The sequence below is a fragment of the Vanellus vanellus genome, assembly GCF_965231255.1.
Source record: "Vanellus vanellus genome assembly, chromosome: 10".
NCBI classification, from domain to species: Eukaryota; Metazoa; Chordata; class Aves; order Charadriiformes; family Charadriidae; genus Vanellus; species Vanellus vanellus.
This window is the reverse complement of record NC_138915.1, coordinates 7,823,972-7,838,848: the sequence shown is the minus strand read 5'-3', so window position 1 is coordinate 7,838,848 and position 14,877 is coordinate 7,823,972. Positions and strand designations below refer to the sequence as shown.

Below are 14,877 nucleotides of genomic sequence, written 5' to 3'. Positions count from 1 at the left end.
ATGCATCTGTTCACCTATTTAATGTTCTGATTGTCTAAACATTCTGTAACTTCCATACTTGAGAAGTGACATTTATTCCTGTAACTGTTGAAATTTAATCAACAAAGCTATTTGAAAAGTTCCAAAGCAAACTATTTTTAAAGATTAGCCTTCAGGATAATAAAATTATCCCAAACAGTCCAGTGTGTGAAAGGACATTAACTGCACTGATAGGAAAAAGTATGGAGTTAATATTAAAACGTCTGAAAACAAGTTCTAAATAATGCCACCTGTAAATAAATAGGAAACACAAGAGTTGTGTTACAACAGCATCTCACATTTTGAAGTGTACGCATATTTTATTTACTAAGAATGTTGTAGATGAAATAAGGACTTTAGAAGATAGAGGATTTGCATTATCAGTTTCAATACAGGTGAAGACAAGAAGCAATTACAGAACTGGTGTATTTATTTGTTATTGAATATTGTGACAACATGTTGGTAAAACACTGGAAACCTACACCAAAGGAAATCTTTAGTTCCCCAGATAAACAAAAAGAAATACTTCCTCACCTGTAACTGAAAGGCCTGTCTCATGGGAAATGGGTCCTTATGGACACAGAACTGTCTGCAGATTGACAAGAGGGGGGAATTTTGTCATTTTTAATCCGCAAATATTGCACAGAGAAAAAACACCCCTGGTATGTCATATCAGTGCAACTGAAACATTTTACACAGTCAACAAATACAATAGCTGATCTTCATTAGAACTCTATAAAATACTAAAAAGGAGACTTATGAGGGGCATAAATGTTCTCCAAAAGTCAGAAAATATTTATGTCAAGAAAATAAGATCTTTTTTAGATAAAAGTAAGAGATTAACAGTACTTTGAGTAGCAACCATTTGTCATTCATGACCCTGAAAAGGCACTCAACATTGGAACGTGTGAAGAGAGATTGATAAAACCTGGCTTTAGAAGCCTGCAGGAATCGCCAGTATTGAACACTGGGGGAAAACCTATCTACCATGAACAATTACAATTATTGTTTTTTTCATTACTATTTATTAGAGCAGAAGTTACAAACATGGGTAAGATTTTTTGTAATGAAGGCAACATCATCACATTAACTTATTATATTGACATGTAATAAATAAAGCATACTAAAATGAAAGCTTAAATAATCAGTTTGATTGAACTTAGAACTGGTCCTCTCTATCTTGCTAAGGGACTTTGTCCAGAAGCAATTATGGCCATCTTCTAAATATAGGCAGCTGAATAAATACGGATATAACTCAAGCTCCTAAACTGCATTTTCACATTTTTACCTACATGCAGCACAAATCTGACAACATTTGACAATTCCTCTGGAAATTGTTCATAAGGAAACTCATACTAAATAGCTATCTCACTGCACATGCCTTCAAAAGGGCACATTTTGAAATCCTGTGAACAAATTTTCAACCTACATATATATATGGGGACTGTCAGCATGCTGACAAGCATCGCCCTTTCACCACCCAACATTCAGAGCTTTGCTTAGACAATCATTCTGATTCCTGGAAGCACCTACACCTAGCACAAGTTCAGTGAAACCCGTCCTCCCAAAGACCAGCAAGTTTTCAGAAACACCTCTAGAATTGTAAATAGAAAACAAGCATTTTTCCGGTGTGGGTTTTACAAAAGATTTTTTTTTTCCGTATTTGGAAATTTATTACTTCACACAATTGAGTATAAATGTCCCCCGCACCTTCCAGTCCTATCATTTCAACAATCTGATTGAGGAGGCACTTCATATGCTTGCTCTAAGATTTACATAGCTATGTTTTTTCCCCCTAGGACTCATTATTACTAAATACTGTAACTTTGATATTTACATGGTTCCCTACATTTAATCAGAATATAACACACCGAGATCTCAATCTGATCCTTGACCTTTCAAATTCTTAACAACTGGTCCATGAAAGTTTGTCTGGCCCTGGAAAAAGTTTTGGTCCTCTATTATCCAAAAGGCAAACAGATTCTGGTTTTGTGGCTCACTACACCAGTTAGATATTCCAACCAAAGGAATTACCTAAGCAAAAAAAAAAAACCCACTATTTCATATACCTTTTGATGGTCAAAGGGTTTTCTTCTCCGACTTCTATATAAAAACTTGAGAGCCATTTTATAGTAGTGGTTCAGCATCCTCTTCTGGGCTCTGCTGCACAGAAAGTATCTGAGCAGGGATTTGTCTGAATTATCTCAAGAGGAAACAGAGGGCGTCCTCTGACATCTGCATCCATCTCTCTTCTCAACATTAATTTCCTCTCATCTCCTGTAGATAAGTATATGAAAAAGTTACTTGAAATGAGTTTGTTGGGGGGGCAGGGAGGGAAAGGGTATGGGGAGGTAGCTGTAAGGTATCCGCCAACAAACTGAAAGCATAATAAATTGTGAAAGGGCTGTGACTAACATAGAAATCCTGCATGGAGATCAGGTGACCACCTGTGTATAAATTCACTAACCAGACAGTACTTCCCACCCAGATGTCCCACATACTGAGTTGCCTAACAACATTACTTGTCTAAAGCATGTTGAGATGTTAGCATGCATGTTGTTATTTACAATATAACCATCCATCTGCTAATACCCATAACAGATGTTTGCTATACATTAAGTAGACAATACTACTCTTCAACTGCAGCTGTGCATAGTGTTCTTGAGCTAAACTGAGCAAACTTTAACTGCAGAGAAGTCACTCTTTTTTTATGCCATTTAAAAACTCTTTTTAAAAACACTTACCATTCATCACTAGAAGATCTGTGGCAACTAACCTCACCTGCCAAAGACCTGTCAAATTCAGTCACCTTAGTTCTGGTGCCTCTCTTTCTCACCTGTGCTCTGGAGGGTCTCCTGAAGTGGTGAGGCATCATGAGGGGTAACATCTGGTGCTGCCGTGGCAGTGTGAACTGTCTTGAATTTCACTTTGTTGTGGAGAATTTTCTTACATTTTCTTTGTATCTTTCTGAACGACTCCAGCTGCATGCAAGTGTCCACCTCTGAAAAGCCACACTCATCAGATAAAAGATTAGAAGAAAGCTTTTTTTGCTTTTTCTTCATATTGTGAGCATTTTTCTCCTCTTCCCTGGATTGCCCTTCACTTTTCTGTCCTTCATGTCTTAATTTACTACTAGACCTCTTGCATGACTTTTTAAGCTTATGTTCATGCTGCCTTCCTAAGCCCTCATGGACAGAATTAGAACAGAAGCTACATTTGCTGCTTTCCCTTTTTTGACCTTCCAGAGTTACATTTTTAAGGTAAGCCAGTAATTTTCTTTCCCCGGCTCTGGCAGGCAAGCACCCTTTATTACAACTGCTGTAAATTTCTTCACACCTTCTTTCTGTTCTCTTCATTGAGCCACCACGTGCCTCTCTAAAGTACTTGGAATCACTGATCTCTTCCAACAAATCTTTTAATCCGCAAGCAGATTTGCATGTCTTGTATGGTACGGTACCTTCATCGCTACCATCTTCTTGTTTGAATTCCTTATCGTGACTAACAGCAGTGCAATCCAAAGAATGATTCAGTTCAGCATGTGGTAAGTCACTGACTGTCAGCGAGTCATTCCTCTGCACTTGCAGCTTTTTTGCAAACCTACCCCCATAGGTCTTGTTTTTTAACACTGCGTCTGTTGACTCAAGTTCCCCAACAGTGATCACCAGTCTACAATTATCATCATTACTATAATTTCTCTTGTTGAGGTTTGGTACAGGACTCACTGCTCTGAAGTGCTGACCATGTTTGTTACTCAAGCTGATGTCAAAGTCACTATCATCATCAGACACCACTCTCTTCCACCAGCACTTGTTGGCAGTGTTTTTAGGCTCTAAGCAAACACGTGCATAGCCAGGGGTCTGATAGTAGTTTAGTAAATAATGGATGAATTCATCAGTCTCATAGACCTTTCGTTTTTCGCAACCATCTTCATCAGACGCCGTCTGCGTGTGAATTACATTCCATGCTGGGTAGTCCCTTCCATCAAGAGATTCAATGACCCTGCAGTCTTGTGTAACTGTAATCAGTAATGATCCACAGCCAAAGGAATCGTATGCATCTCTGCCAGGCAGTCCATCAGAACTCAGGGCTGTAGAGGGATCATTTACAATCGTCCTGACTATATGACAAGTAGACGCATGGAAGTTACTCACATGTCCTTCCTGGCTACATAAGCTGCCATCTTTTTGGGTTAATGGGCACTTAAAGTCCTCCTTATTTTTCAAATCTTTGTGCGTATGATAATGGGAATTAATCAGTTCCTGAGGTATGTCTTTTAATGCTGTTTCAGAAAAGGAATCATCCTTCCTTACGCCCAATGAAGGATCCACTTTTTGACTTGCCAACTGCACAAAATCCTTCAAATGAAAAGATCAGGAAAATGATTATGTACATTTATTAAGTGCTATAAAGAGTGCTAAACTGCAAACTCATAACTAAGCAGTCCCACAGCCAGAAGAAATACAGGTGAGGGATAAGTTCAGTTTAGTTCAGAGTTCAACCATACAATCTAACTATTCCCAAGTTTATAATACAGGTATTTTGTCATCTCAGAAAGCTGCATTCTCAATTAAATAAGAAAGTGGTCCTTTCAACTAATTCATCTGTCTCACTGCAGCTGCATAAGAAAATATTTATTCTTTGTTTGATCACAGCATCCACAACTACTAGTATTATGTGCAAGTGTATTAGAATTACTACAGTTTTGTAGATTGAATATTTTATTTATAATAAATTGCTTTGTTACACATTGTTTTAAATGCGTCCAAATACAACCAATCTAAAGCTTTCCAAGTGGTGAAACCAAGAAAACAGAAGTTTATTTAACACATCACCTTCGTAACTAAGGCCAATGTCAGACGTCAGGGGCCCTAAAGTCACACAGAATGGCAAGGGTGGCCTCTGACTTCAATGCTTAGAAAATTACAGTCTTTTAGACATCTATAACATTAAGGATTGGGGAAAACATACACTTGTCAAAGGCTGCAAGCAAGTTTTCACTCGGCATATAGTGAAGACAAAGCCATGTTAGCGCTCCTGAGAAATGAAAACCCCTGTTTTCATTTAAAACTTTTTTTTTTAGCCCAAAGTACTAAAATAAACCTCCAAACACTAATCTATGTGCAAAACACTCAAACTTTATCACTCCTCTGCTAACCTTCTCAAGACATTAGCTGAATCAAACTGAAATAAAACTGATAGCTTAGTGTAGGCCACAGAAGAGAGGCTATTAGAAATGCAAATGGCATAATCCGTGTCAATTTAATTCTGTCTCTTGCAGACCTGAGACCAAAACAAGCAAAGACAGCATCATTTGCATCCCCACCCCAAAACTCCTTGTTTGTAATGCTGGACCAAATCTAGCAGAGCTGATATACCCCTTCCAGCCCTATTTTTACTCAGTAACAACAAGGCCTTGGACAAGCATCAAAGGCAAAGTTTCTGGGTGGAAATGGGCTACCTTTGCTCTCAGGGCAAGACTGAGAGCTGATTGTCACAAGACTTAGACCTCAGGCCTTCTCAGTGCTCAGTCAGTCCCAAAGCATTCTTCTGAATAGCATCAAGACATCAAATATCTAGTGAATTATTCCAGCTCTGATAAATACCCTTCAAAATTTAAAATATGTTTTAAAATAGTCTTACTTTCACATGGTTTAACAGCACTGTAAGCAGTCTGAGAGACTCCACTCTTCTCTGAGCTAGCAGGGATTTCCTTTCTTCCCATTCAGGCATATTCTCTGGCCACTGCTGCTCTTCAGCTGGTACCTTCCGCTGCTTTGGGGGATGTTTCTCATCTCCATCTATCTGCCTCTCTTCTCTCCTCTGCAGCTTAGCTTTCTTTTTTCTCTCTTGAACTTCTTTTCATCACCACGCCTTTTTCTAGGTAATTATCAATATTGGACAATTTAGATGACACTTGTTTGACATTTTGAGTGAAATTGGATGCATCTCTTTGAAGTGCTAACCAGCAGCAACCAGTTGCCAAGAATCCGCATGCGGCTAACAAGAAAACTTGTTTGTAAGAATAACATGTTTAAAAAAAACCAACATGGCACAGAGGTCACATGCATCCAACTGATGCACACATTTAGAAAGTTCATCCTCTCTTCCAATGATCTGCATTCCAGGCGTTTCTTTATAAGCAACACCAAGATGACAGAGCCACATCATCGTTTGTCTCCAAGGGCACAACTAAAGACTGATCATTTAGATCTAATTCTTAAGTTAATAAATCTCCCCTACAGATTAGCATGAAGGTCCCATTTAAGAGATACGACAAGACTATTTCCACTGTTCTAAAAATTAAAGTTGATGCTGTGTGCTGATTTTGGCTGGGGTAGAGTTAATTTTCTTCACAGTAGCTAGTACAGGGCTGTGGTTTGGATTTGTGCTGAAAATAGTGTCGATGACACAGACACGTTTTCGTTACTGCTGAGCAGTGCTCATGCAGAGTCAAGGCCTTTTCTGCTCCTCACCTTACCCCACCAGCAAGGGCTGGGGTGCACAAGAAGTTGAGAGACAGCTGACCCCAACTAACCAAAGGGATATTCCATTATGATGTCATGCTCAGCATATAAAGCTGGGGAAAGAAGAAGGGAAGGGGGGACATTTGGAGTGATGGCATTTGTCTTCCCAAGTCACAGTTACACCCTGCTTTCCCAGGGATGGCTGAACACCCGCCTGCTGATGGGAAGCAGTGAATGAATTCCTTGTTTTGCTTTACATGCACGTGCAGCTTTTGCTTTACCTATTAAGTGTTTAAAATATTTACAAATATTTTTTAAAAGTATTTGATTAAGAAGGAGTTAACAATGGAAGCATAGCAATGTTTCCAGGGACCTAGCGTTAGAGTCGCTATGCTCTGCGTTCTAGATGTTGGGGGTTTTTAAGATATGAAGATTTGTAACATGATTAATTACTAGTGACAGTTTAGGACACCATCCAAACCCATTATCTACAGAATTAGAACTTCAATATACTACTGTTACTCAAATGCAAAGTTTAAGAACACTGACCTAAAGATAACAATGAAAAAAACATGTAAAAAGGGGTAAAGGCAGAAAAGTGTTTATCTCAAGCTTTGGACCTCCCAGTCAACTGGGAGGCATCTAGAAATGCACCTCACATTGATTTTACTTCAGGGCATAAAGACATTAATTTGTGATGTTGCAGCATAGAGCAATACAAAAAGCCCACATGCAGAATCTTAAGCAATCAAGCCTCAGAGCAATTTGAGAGCAATAGCTCTCCGATTTCACTCCAGGCCCAGAATCAGAGAATAATCCAATCTGAACGGGACCTCAGCATGCCTCTAGTCCAACCTTTCTCATAACCCACACCCCTCCATCTGATGCCTTACACACAGAATTATCATGATGCTTTTCTTTCTGACAGTAACACATAAATTAAAAACTACGTAGTACTGCTTCAAGTTCTCCAACTCCTATTTCCTCAAAACCTGGATTTTTACATTAAATACTCTTCCTGGATTTTACTTGGTATGATGTAGCGTAACACAGCTCAATAAAATGGGACATTGTCTAAAAATGTACTCTCACCTTTCAACCCCTTCTCTTTTTCCCCCCCCTTTTTCAAACGTGCTTCTGTTCTTGAAGCTTTAGGCCTTCCAGGCTTCCCTTTCTTATGGCTCCTTCACTAAAATGACTGGTTGTATCAAAAGTCACCTGTCACAGAAGAAGCGGAATCAGACTTAGCAGCCCAGTTTGCCCTGTATTTATACAAACACAGACAACCTGCTCAGCAAATGAGTGACCCCGGGTAACTACCAAATACTACTGACACTTGTGAGAATGTCTCTCTCTACCCTGGCATACTAGAATATCTCTTCTGAAGTTCACACTGGCTTGTCAGTCAAGCTCAAACACTCCAGTCCCAAATGTCTCTCCCTGCCATGACATCAGGGGCTCACAATCTGACATCACACCTTTGGCCAAACTCATTCCTGGCATGCTCTTCTGGGGACTCAAAGTTCAGTATGTTCAGCAGAGCATTCCCAGCTGCAGGATTTGTGCAGTTCTGCCAAAACTAGAGTTCACTGACTCTCAGAGCAACATCTTTTGGATCAAATGCTTGCTTGCTTAAAAATTGATGAATTCTGTTGATGCACACTGCCTTTAATCAGCTTCAAATGCCCAGATGCGAGTTCATTAAAAGAAAACACTCAAGCAAATTGCATCAAGGTCTACCTACACTGAAAAAATAAGTAAGACCAAGTGTTATTTCCAGCATAGATGTATATTTTAGGGTCACAGTTTAGAAATTACCTGCTGGGAAAAAACACTGAAATGGGGTACACCCTAATACTTACAGAGGTAAGCTATTAGGCTGCTGAACTTAAGGTCAGAGACGGCAAGTGTTCTTTTATAATGCCACACTAACCCAAGTACTTAAATGGATTCATCCCTCAACATACTTAAGCAAAAAGGTACAGAGAAGAGAAAGGGTACCCTTCACTAGCGAAGGACCACCTAAATTAGGGCAGCTGCTGCACCTACTTCATGTTTAGGAGTAAGAAACCAGCTATCTTTCAGAGAGTCTTGCCAGCTCCTGAGATGTCTCCCACTTTCAGTGCTAACCACACTGAAAATATTTATAACTTTTACCTTACTCGCACCAATTTTTCAGGAAATCAAAACAGTAAAATGCCATTTTTTGGTTAAAGGAATTAAGTTCAGATACATGAACTCCAAATATCAGTATCTCTATACCCAGTACAAACAGGACAATCATAAGGGTTTTTTTCCCCTCACATACTTAAGTGTCCAAAAAGTTTAGAGAGAAGCTTCCACAGGCTAGCAAGGACTTCTCAGGCTTAACTTCAAGGAAGAAAAGAGCAGAAGTTGGCAAACCACCATCTGTGCCAGTTTCTTCCAAAAAATCTCAGCAGCTAGTAAAAAATAAAGGTTAGTATATTTTAATGCTGTCCATATGCTATAATTTTCTTTTTTGCCATACTAACATAAATACAGACTAAACCAAAGGGGGGGGGAGGAGGGAGATACATATACACAGAGAAATGCAGGAGTACCACATAAAAGCTTCCACTGAATCAACATGAAAAAAGTCTCTAAGACTGTTATCACAGGTTAAAAACTCTACTGCCATTACTTGAGGAATGCCTGTTTGCCTTCAACCTACAGGGAAAGACAAGTGCAGTGAAAGAAGCTGCCTGATAAAGAGGGTGAATACACTTTATTCAGAATGATGAGGAAAAGAAATACAGATGTACTGAAGGAAAAGCTAATGTAATTACAAAAAAAAAAAAAAAAAACAAAACCCACAAACAACAACAAACAACAGGAATCTCTAGAAGGAGCAGCTACAGCACAGACTGCAGCACTGAATCGCTCCTGTTAAAGAATTGCTGCCAAATGCACTCAGAATTAACCACAACTTTGTCAAGCAAGGCTTAATATCTCACAATCTCTGAATACAGCTGTGTATATATACAGACACACCTTCAGTATCTCATATAAGCAAAGCAGATACACTCAAAGTACTTACTACAAAACTGAAAAAGCAAGTAGTCTCCAGAATCCTTTCTGCCCATCATGCATTAAGAGCTTCCTAAAGCCATCTTAGTATCAACTACACTTTTTCCATCACACTAAGATTTGAGGTGCAGTAGGTTAAAACATCCAGGACACTGCTGTTGAAACCTGTAGAGACATGAAAGTCAAGCCTCAAGAAGAGCTAGTGTACCCAAAAACTTGTTCTGTTTTGCAAGTACATTTTCTATTAAACCGACTGATATTACCCTGCCCTTGTAAATCTTTCTTCATTTACATCCTTACACCATCACAGCTGCAACCATATTCCTACTACTGCAATAAGTCACCTAAAAGTAAGCCCAAAAGTCTCTTCATAGAGCTGAGTAAGCTATAGTGGTTTGCCAGTGCAGACCACTACTCTTGCTCCTCCCCGCTCTTCAAGCATCAGAAATGTATTTCTCATCATGTAACTGGATACAAAACACAGAATTATTCACTGGCTGATCCACTGGCTTGCTGCTCAGCAGCACAGCCTTTTGGAATCAACTCTGACATATTAAGCTGTTATCTGAACTTCAGGTTTTAACTGTTCTAACTGACAAATCACAAGGAATCTGACATTTGACCCCTTTATCAAATTATTATTTCCTTTTAACCATTCTGCCATGTTTATTACATCAGGAATACATTTGCCCTTGCATTAGCATTTACTACGATAACCGCAGGCTGAACTGTCCATTGCTACCTGCATGCCTTTATTCTGAGATCACGTGTTCTGATGACCCTGATAGATGCTCTAAATAAAAAGAAAAAAAGGTGTTACTTAAATGTATAAAAAGGAACCAAGATACTGACCTGGGACTCTACAGACCTGTGACCAATTCCTCAACTCTGCTGAGGAATTCCTGTGAAATTCAGCAACTTCCTATGTCTCAGGGGCCTAGAATAATATAGTATTTTAGAACAGACTCAAGCTGATGAGGACCACAACAGGCCATCGGATCACTTACTCTGGCCTGTGCTAACCGTATTTGGCTGCAGCATCTCTTCCAGGACAGCACCTGGCTCTGGTTTGAAAACACGACGACAGGAAAACCTGCCACTTTCCATGCGCAGTTGGTTCCATTCTGCACTCATTTACCATTTGAAGTAGAAGCCACTTCCAGATGCTGATTTTTCATAAGCCTTCCTCTACTGGATTCACATCCTTTTAGCATCTAGATGGTTTTGTGGCTTTTTTTTTCCCTCTTACATGCAATAATCCAGGTGCCTCTCAATCATCTTTCTCAAATAGAATAGACAGCTTGAGCTCTTTGAGAGCACTCTCACGCTGAGGCACTTTCTCCAGCCCCCCGAGTAACTTTTCTTGCAATACTCTTAACAGTCTCCAATCCAACATACAGATCCCAAATCGGCACTCAGTATTCATTTGGTCAGTGCCGTACAAGGCGAACTGACTCCTTTAAGACCACTTTCTATCACCAGCCAGCCAGAGCCCCGCAGCCCGGGCCCGGGCCCCGCCACCGCCTGCCTGCCGCCCACCCCCCCCGACCAGTGCCCGGAGGCGGTTCCGGCGGAGGCGGCGGTGGGCCCCGACCCGCTCTCCTGCCCCGGCTGCAGGGTAGCCGCCCCCCGCCACCCCCGGGCCCTGCTCCGGGCTGCCGGAGCGCCTCTGCGGCCTCACCAGGGTGTCCCCCCAGGCCCGGCGACCCGCGGCGCTCACGGCCCGGGCCGGGGCAGGAGGCGAGGGGGGACGCGCCTTCGGCTGTGCCTGCCGCCGCCCCGGCGGCTAAAGGGGAGAGGAGACCCGGCCCGCCCAAGCCCGGGGCATAGCCACCGCCCGAGCCCAACCCAGCCCGGACCGTCCCCCACCAGGGCCCCATCGGAGCTGCCGAGAACAGCTCCACTCCCCGGTGCCCCGGCGGGGGCGGACCAGGCCCGGCCGGCACGGAGGGGAGCGGCAGCTCCCTGGCCGCGGCCCCTTCCCCACACGGGCTACGCCGCCGCCGCCGCTCCCCGGCGCCGGAGACCCAGCGCCCTCCGCTAGCCGCGGCTGCTTCCCCTGAAGGAGCGGGGGCATCCAGCCCAGCCGCCCGCCGACTCCCCCTTACCCCTCCGGCCGCCCCCACAGCCGCCGGCCGCCCTTCCCGCCACCGCCCCGGGGCGGAGCGGAGCGTGGCGCACGCTGGGCAGCGGCGGGGGGGACCCGCCTCTGGGGCGCGGCCCAGCGCTGCCCGCTCCTCCCGCCGCCCGGAGCCGGACTGGCGGCGGCGGCAGGGCCCCGTAGCCCTCCTCAAGCCTGGGCCGGGTGGAGGGCCACCGCCCCCATGGGGGCCATTTTGTGGCGGCCGGACCCCGGGGAAAGGGTGGCCGGGGGCGGCGTGGCTATGCGGTGTTTGGGGATTTCACGCGTGTTTTTGAGGAACGATTAAGCGGGGCAGGGCCGAGCCCCAGGAGGAGCCGGAGGGTGCCTGGGCTGCGCCTTCCCGCCCCGCGGTTCGCCCCTGAGGGCCCAGGCGGCAGAGGCCCATGGCCGCCATTGGCTGGTGCCTGCCCGCTGCCGGGCATCGTCGGCCCGTGGGCATCACGTATGTGCGTTGTCTTAAAAAAAAACCCAAAAAACAACAAGAGAAAGAGTTATGCTGCGTTTAGGTGGTGCGAAGGCCGAGTGGCGTAGTACCAGGTTTGTCTTTTTCCTGTATCAAAAATAGCTCGTCCAGCACCAAGCGATGTGTGTGTGAGGATTAACGTCAGCTTTTCTCTGTTTTAGCACTACCTTGTCAGTGTTTAACTACCCGAAACATGGTGCCCATGACTCTTAGCACAGGCAGCTCCCTGCAGCAGAGCAGCTCCCGAGGGTACCGGCACCTCACCAGCACACCGTTGAAGGTACCATCCACACTTTCCAGCACTTCCAACACACAGGTTGTTCTTCTTTCAAGGTCCCCAAGGGATTTCCATTTAGGGCAGTCAGTTGCTTAAGTACTCCCTTGGTTTTCAGTGTTTTTCTGCCTCTTGTCATCTTGCAAACACAACTGTAAAACATGGTACATTTTATATCCTTTCTCACTCTTCTTAAAAAGAGACACGTTATTTCTTCCCTTGTGGTGGTACAGTTTGTAACTGCGGTGGGTGATGATCGTAGGACGCATGCAAGGCCAGGACTGCGGGTAGACATGTGTATCCAGCATGTCTTTTCTCAGATGGTCTAATTGCTACATATGCAATTACAACCTGAGAACAACCTTTAAGGGAATATTTAGTGTGGGAGTCTATTTCTGTTACACCTTTGCGTGCCAAAAAGCACGCCTGAGTTTTCTCACTATACAAGTTGATACGATAAAGATACCACCTTTACCTACAAAAGTTTCTTGGGTCTACTTACCTTCTCCACAGTTGTTGGTTCTCCTTGCGTTAGGAAGGTTTTCTATCAGTCTGTTATACGCTGACATTGGTTTGTGGTTTTATCTTAAAAGATAAAATTGTGTTTTGATGGTACAAGAGGTTAAATTTCAAAGAAACTGTCTCCTAAGTTATGTGATTTTTTTTCCTTTCTACGTATATTTTTCCAAACCCAAACAGGCAAACTGGAATTTGAGATCAGTTTGCAGCTGCAGGGGCTTTATAGTTATCTGTTCTGTACCTGCTGCTTTTCCAAAGATGTAATAAGTTGAGAAACTTTCATGTTTTAACTCGTAAATAAAAAGTTTAGTATAGCCATACAAAGCTATTTCTTTCAAGATCTGAGAGTGGGGTACAGAAATAAGACTTAAGAAGATATGCACCTACTAATTTAGGAGACAATGCTATTAATATTTTGGTTTTCCTATTATGAGAGGGGTTATACAAAAAGTACATTTCCATTTTCTAATTTCATTGGCAATTATTTTGTAAGAATGAAATGACAAACAATGAATAGAGTTTAAATTTTCTTTTATACTGAGCTCTGTTAAACTCTGACACAAATATCTATAATTTTCTGGTCACCAGCACAGTGGTTTTGAGGCTTTTGGTTTCGTTTTGTTAGGGTTATGACTGGCATAAGAATAGTGTCTTCCTTTTTACGCACAACGCATTCCAACCTAACATTGTCGCATCTTAGCATCTCTGCCACCAGAGGTGCTAACTCACACAAATAGGTAAAAAACTCATCCTGAGTCTCTTCTGTGTTGCAGAAAAAACCCCAGTTTCTTACTTAGATGTAAAGCAAATTATATGTAAAGTACAATCAATTTTATATTCTGTATTTCAGGGAGCAAACTACTGGAAACTGTGGTCTTTTGCAACTGCAGAGTATCCTGCCTACTAGGATCACGCACGTTGCTGGAGCAGTATGGTGAGTTACTCTGTGAAGAAACAGTAAGTTGTATTTCCTCTGGCCAAGGAGACAGGGAAAACTGATGTTAAGGAAATCACTCTGGCAACGTTCTCATGTTGAGAAGTGCCATGTCATATGAATTAAAAGGGCCACATCCAAAACTGATAAAAGGATGATTCACTTTTACACAGTGGATTAAGGAACTGATTCACTTTTACGCAATGAATAATAAAACTATGGAAATTATTGCTACAGAAAATATGGGAGAATGAGCACCTTGCTTCAGAATTGGATTTGATGTTTCTAGAGGCAACAAGAAAATACAGAGTTGTTTTGCTGATACAATTTGACCAGTATTATTTATCTCATTTTATGCAAAAGATAAAATGTCTGAGACATTAGAAAGAGATCTTGAGTGGCATAATTATCCTATATCTCCCTCTTTCAGCATAGTTACACTTTTCTCTGCAACCTGCGGTTTTCTAGGCTTTATCCCATCTATTATCTACCCAGATTGGGCAGACCCCTGATTTGCTCCAGCCTTACAAAAACTTTATTCTTAAAACTGGACAGGAAGGAAAGGTGAAACCCTGCCGGCACAAGTCATGTGATGTCTTTGAAAAACAGTTTAGGCAAAACTGGTGCAAAGGACTCTGTAGGGTCAGGTCTTTTGTTAATTCTGGGTTTATTCTGATTTAGCTAAAGTGGATTTGAAGTAAATCAACTTTAATGCATAGGAGCATTCACACAGATTGCAACATTGTAACCTACTACATTTCAAATAGGTTTGATTTAAAGCCTGGCAACCAGTGCGCGTGGACAAGCTTTCTCTGGGAGCTTCAGGAGTAGGCTGCGGAGGAGGATGGTTGGAAGAAGCTTTGGGCAGGAAGCGTGTTTAAGTACGTGCAAATAAGAATCTTGGCTATGGTTCTGCTTGTGGCTTGGTCGCGTCATTCCAGGAACTATGGATGTTACGTACTGCTCAAGTAATTTAAAAGCTAAGATAACTTTCCATACTGAGACTATATATCT

General features: G+C 42.4%; 1 protein-coding gene across 1 annotated transcript; it reads right to left on the bottom strand.

The window, feature by feature from the left end:
* Positions 1-336: 336 nt before the first annotated feature.
* LOC309676003 (A-kinase anchor protein 17B-like) lies at positions 337-6,186 on the bottom strand (the record flags this gene model as incomplete). Its single annotated transcript, XM_082488445.1, is given in 5 exon segments — positions 337-2,295; positions 2,855-4,373; positions 5,659-5,873; positions 5,876-5,895; positions 6,092-6,186. Coding segments are annotated over 5 exon segments (1,986 nt in total). The 3' UTR covers positions 337-2,158.
* Between the last annotated feature and the right edge of the window lie 8,691 nt (positions 6,187-14,877).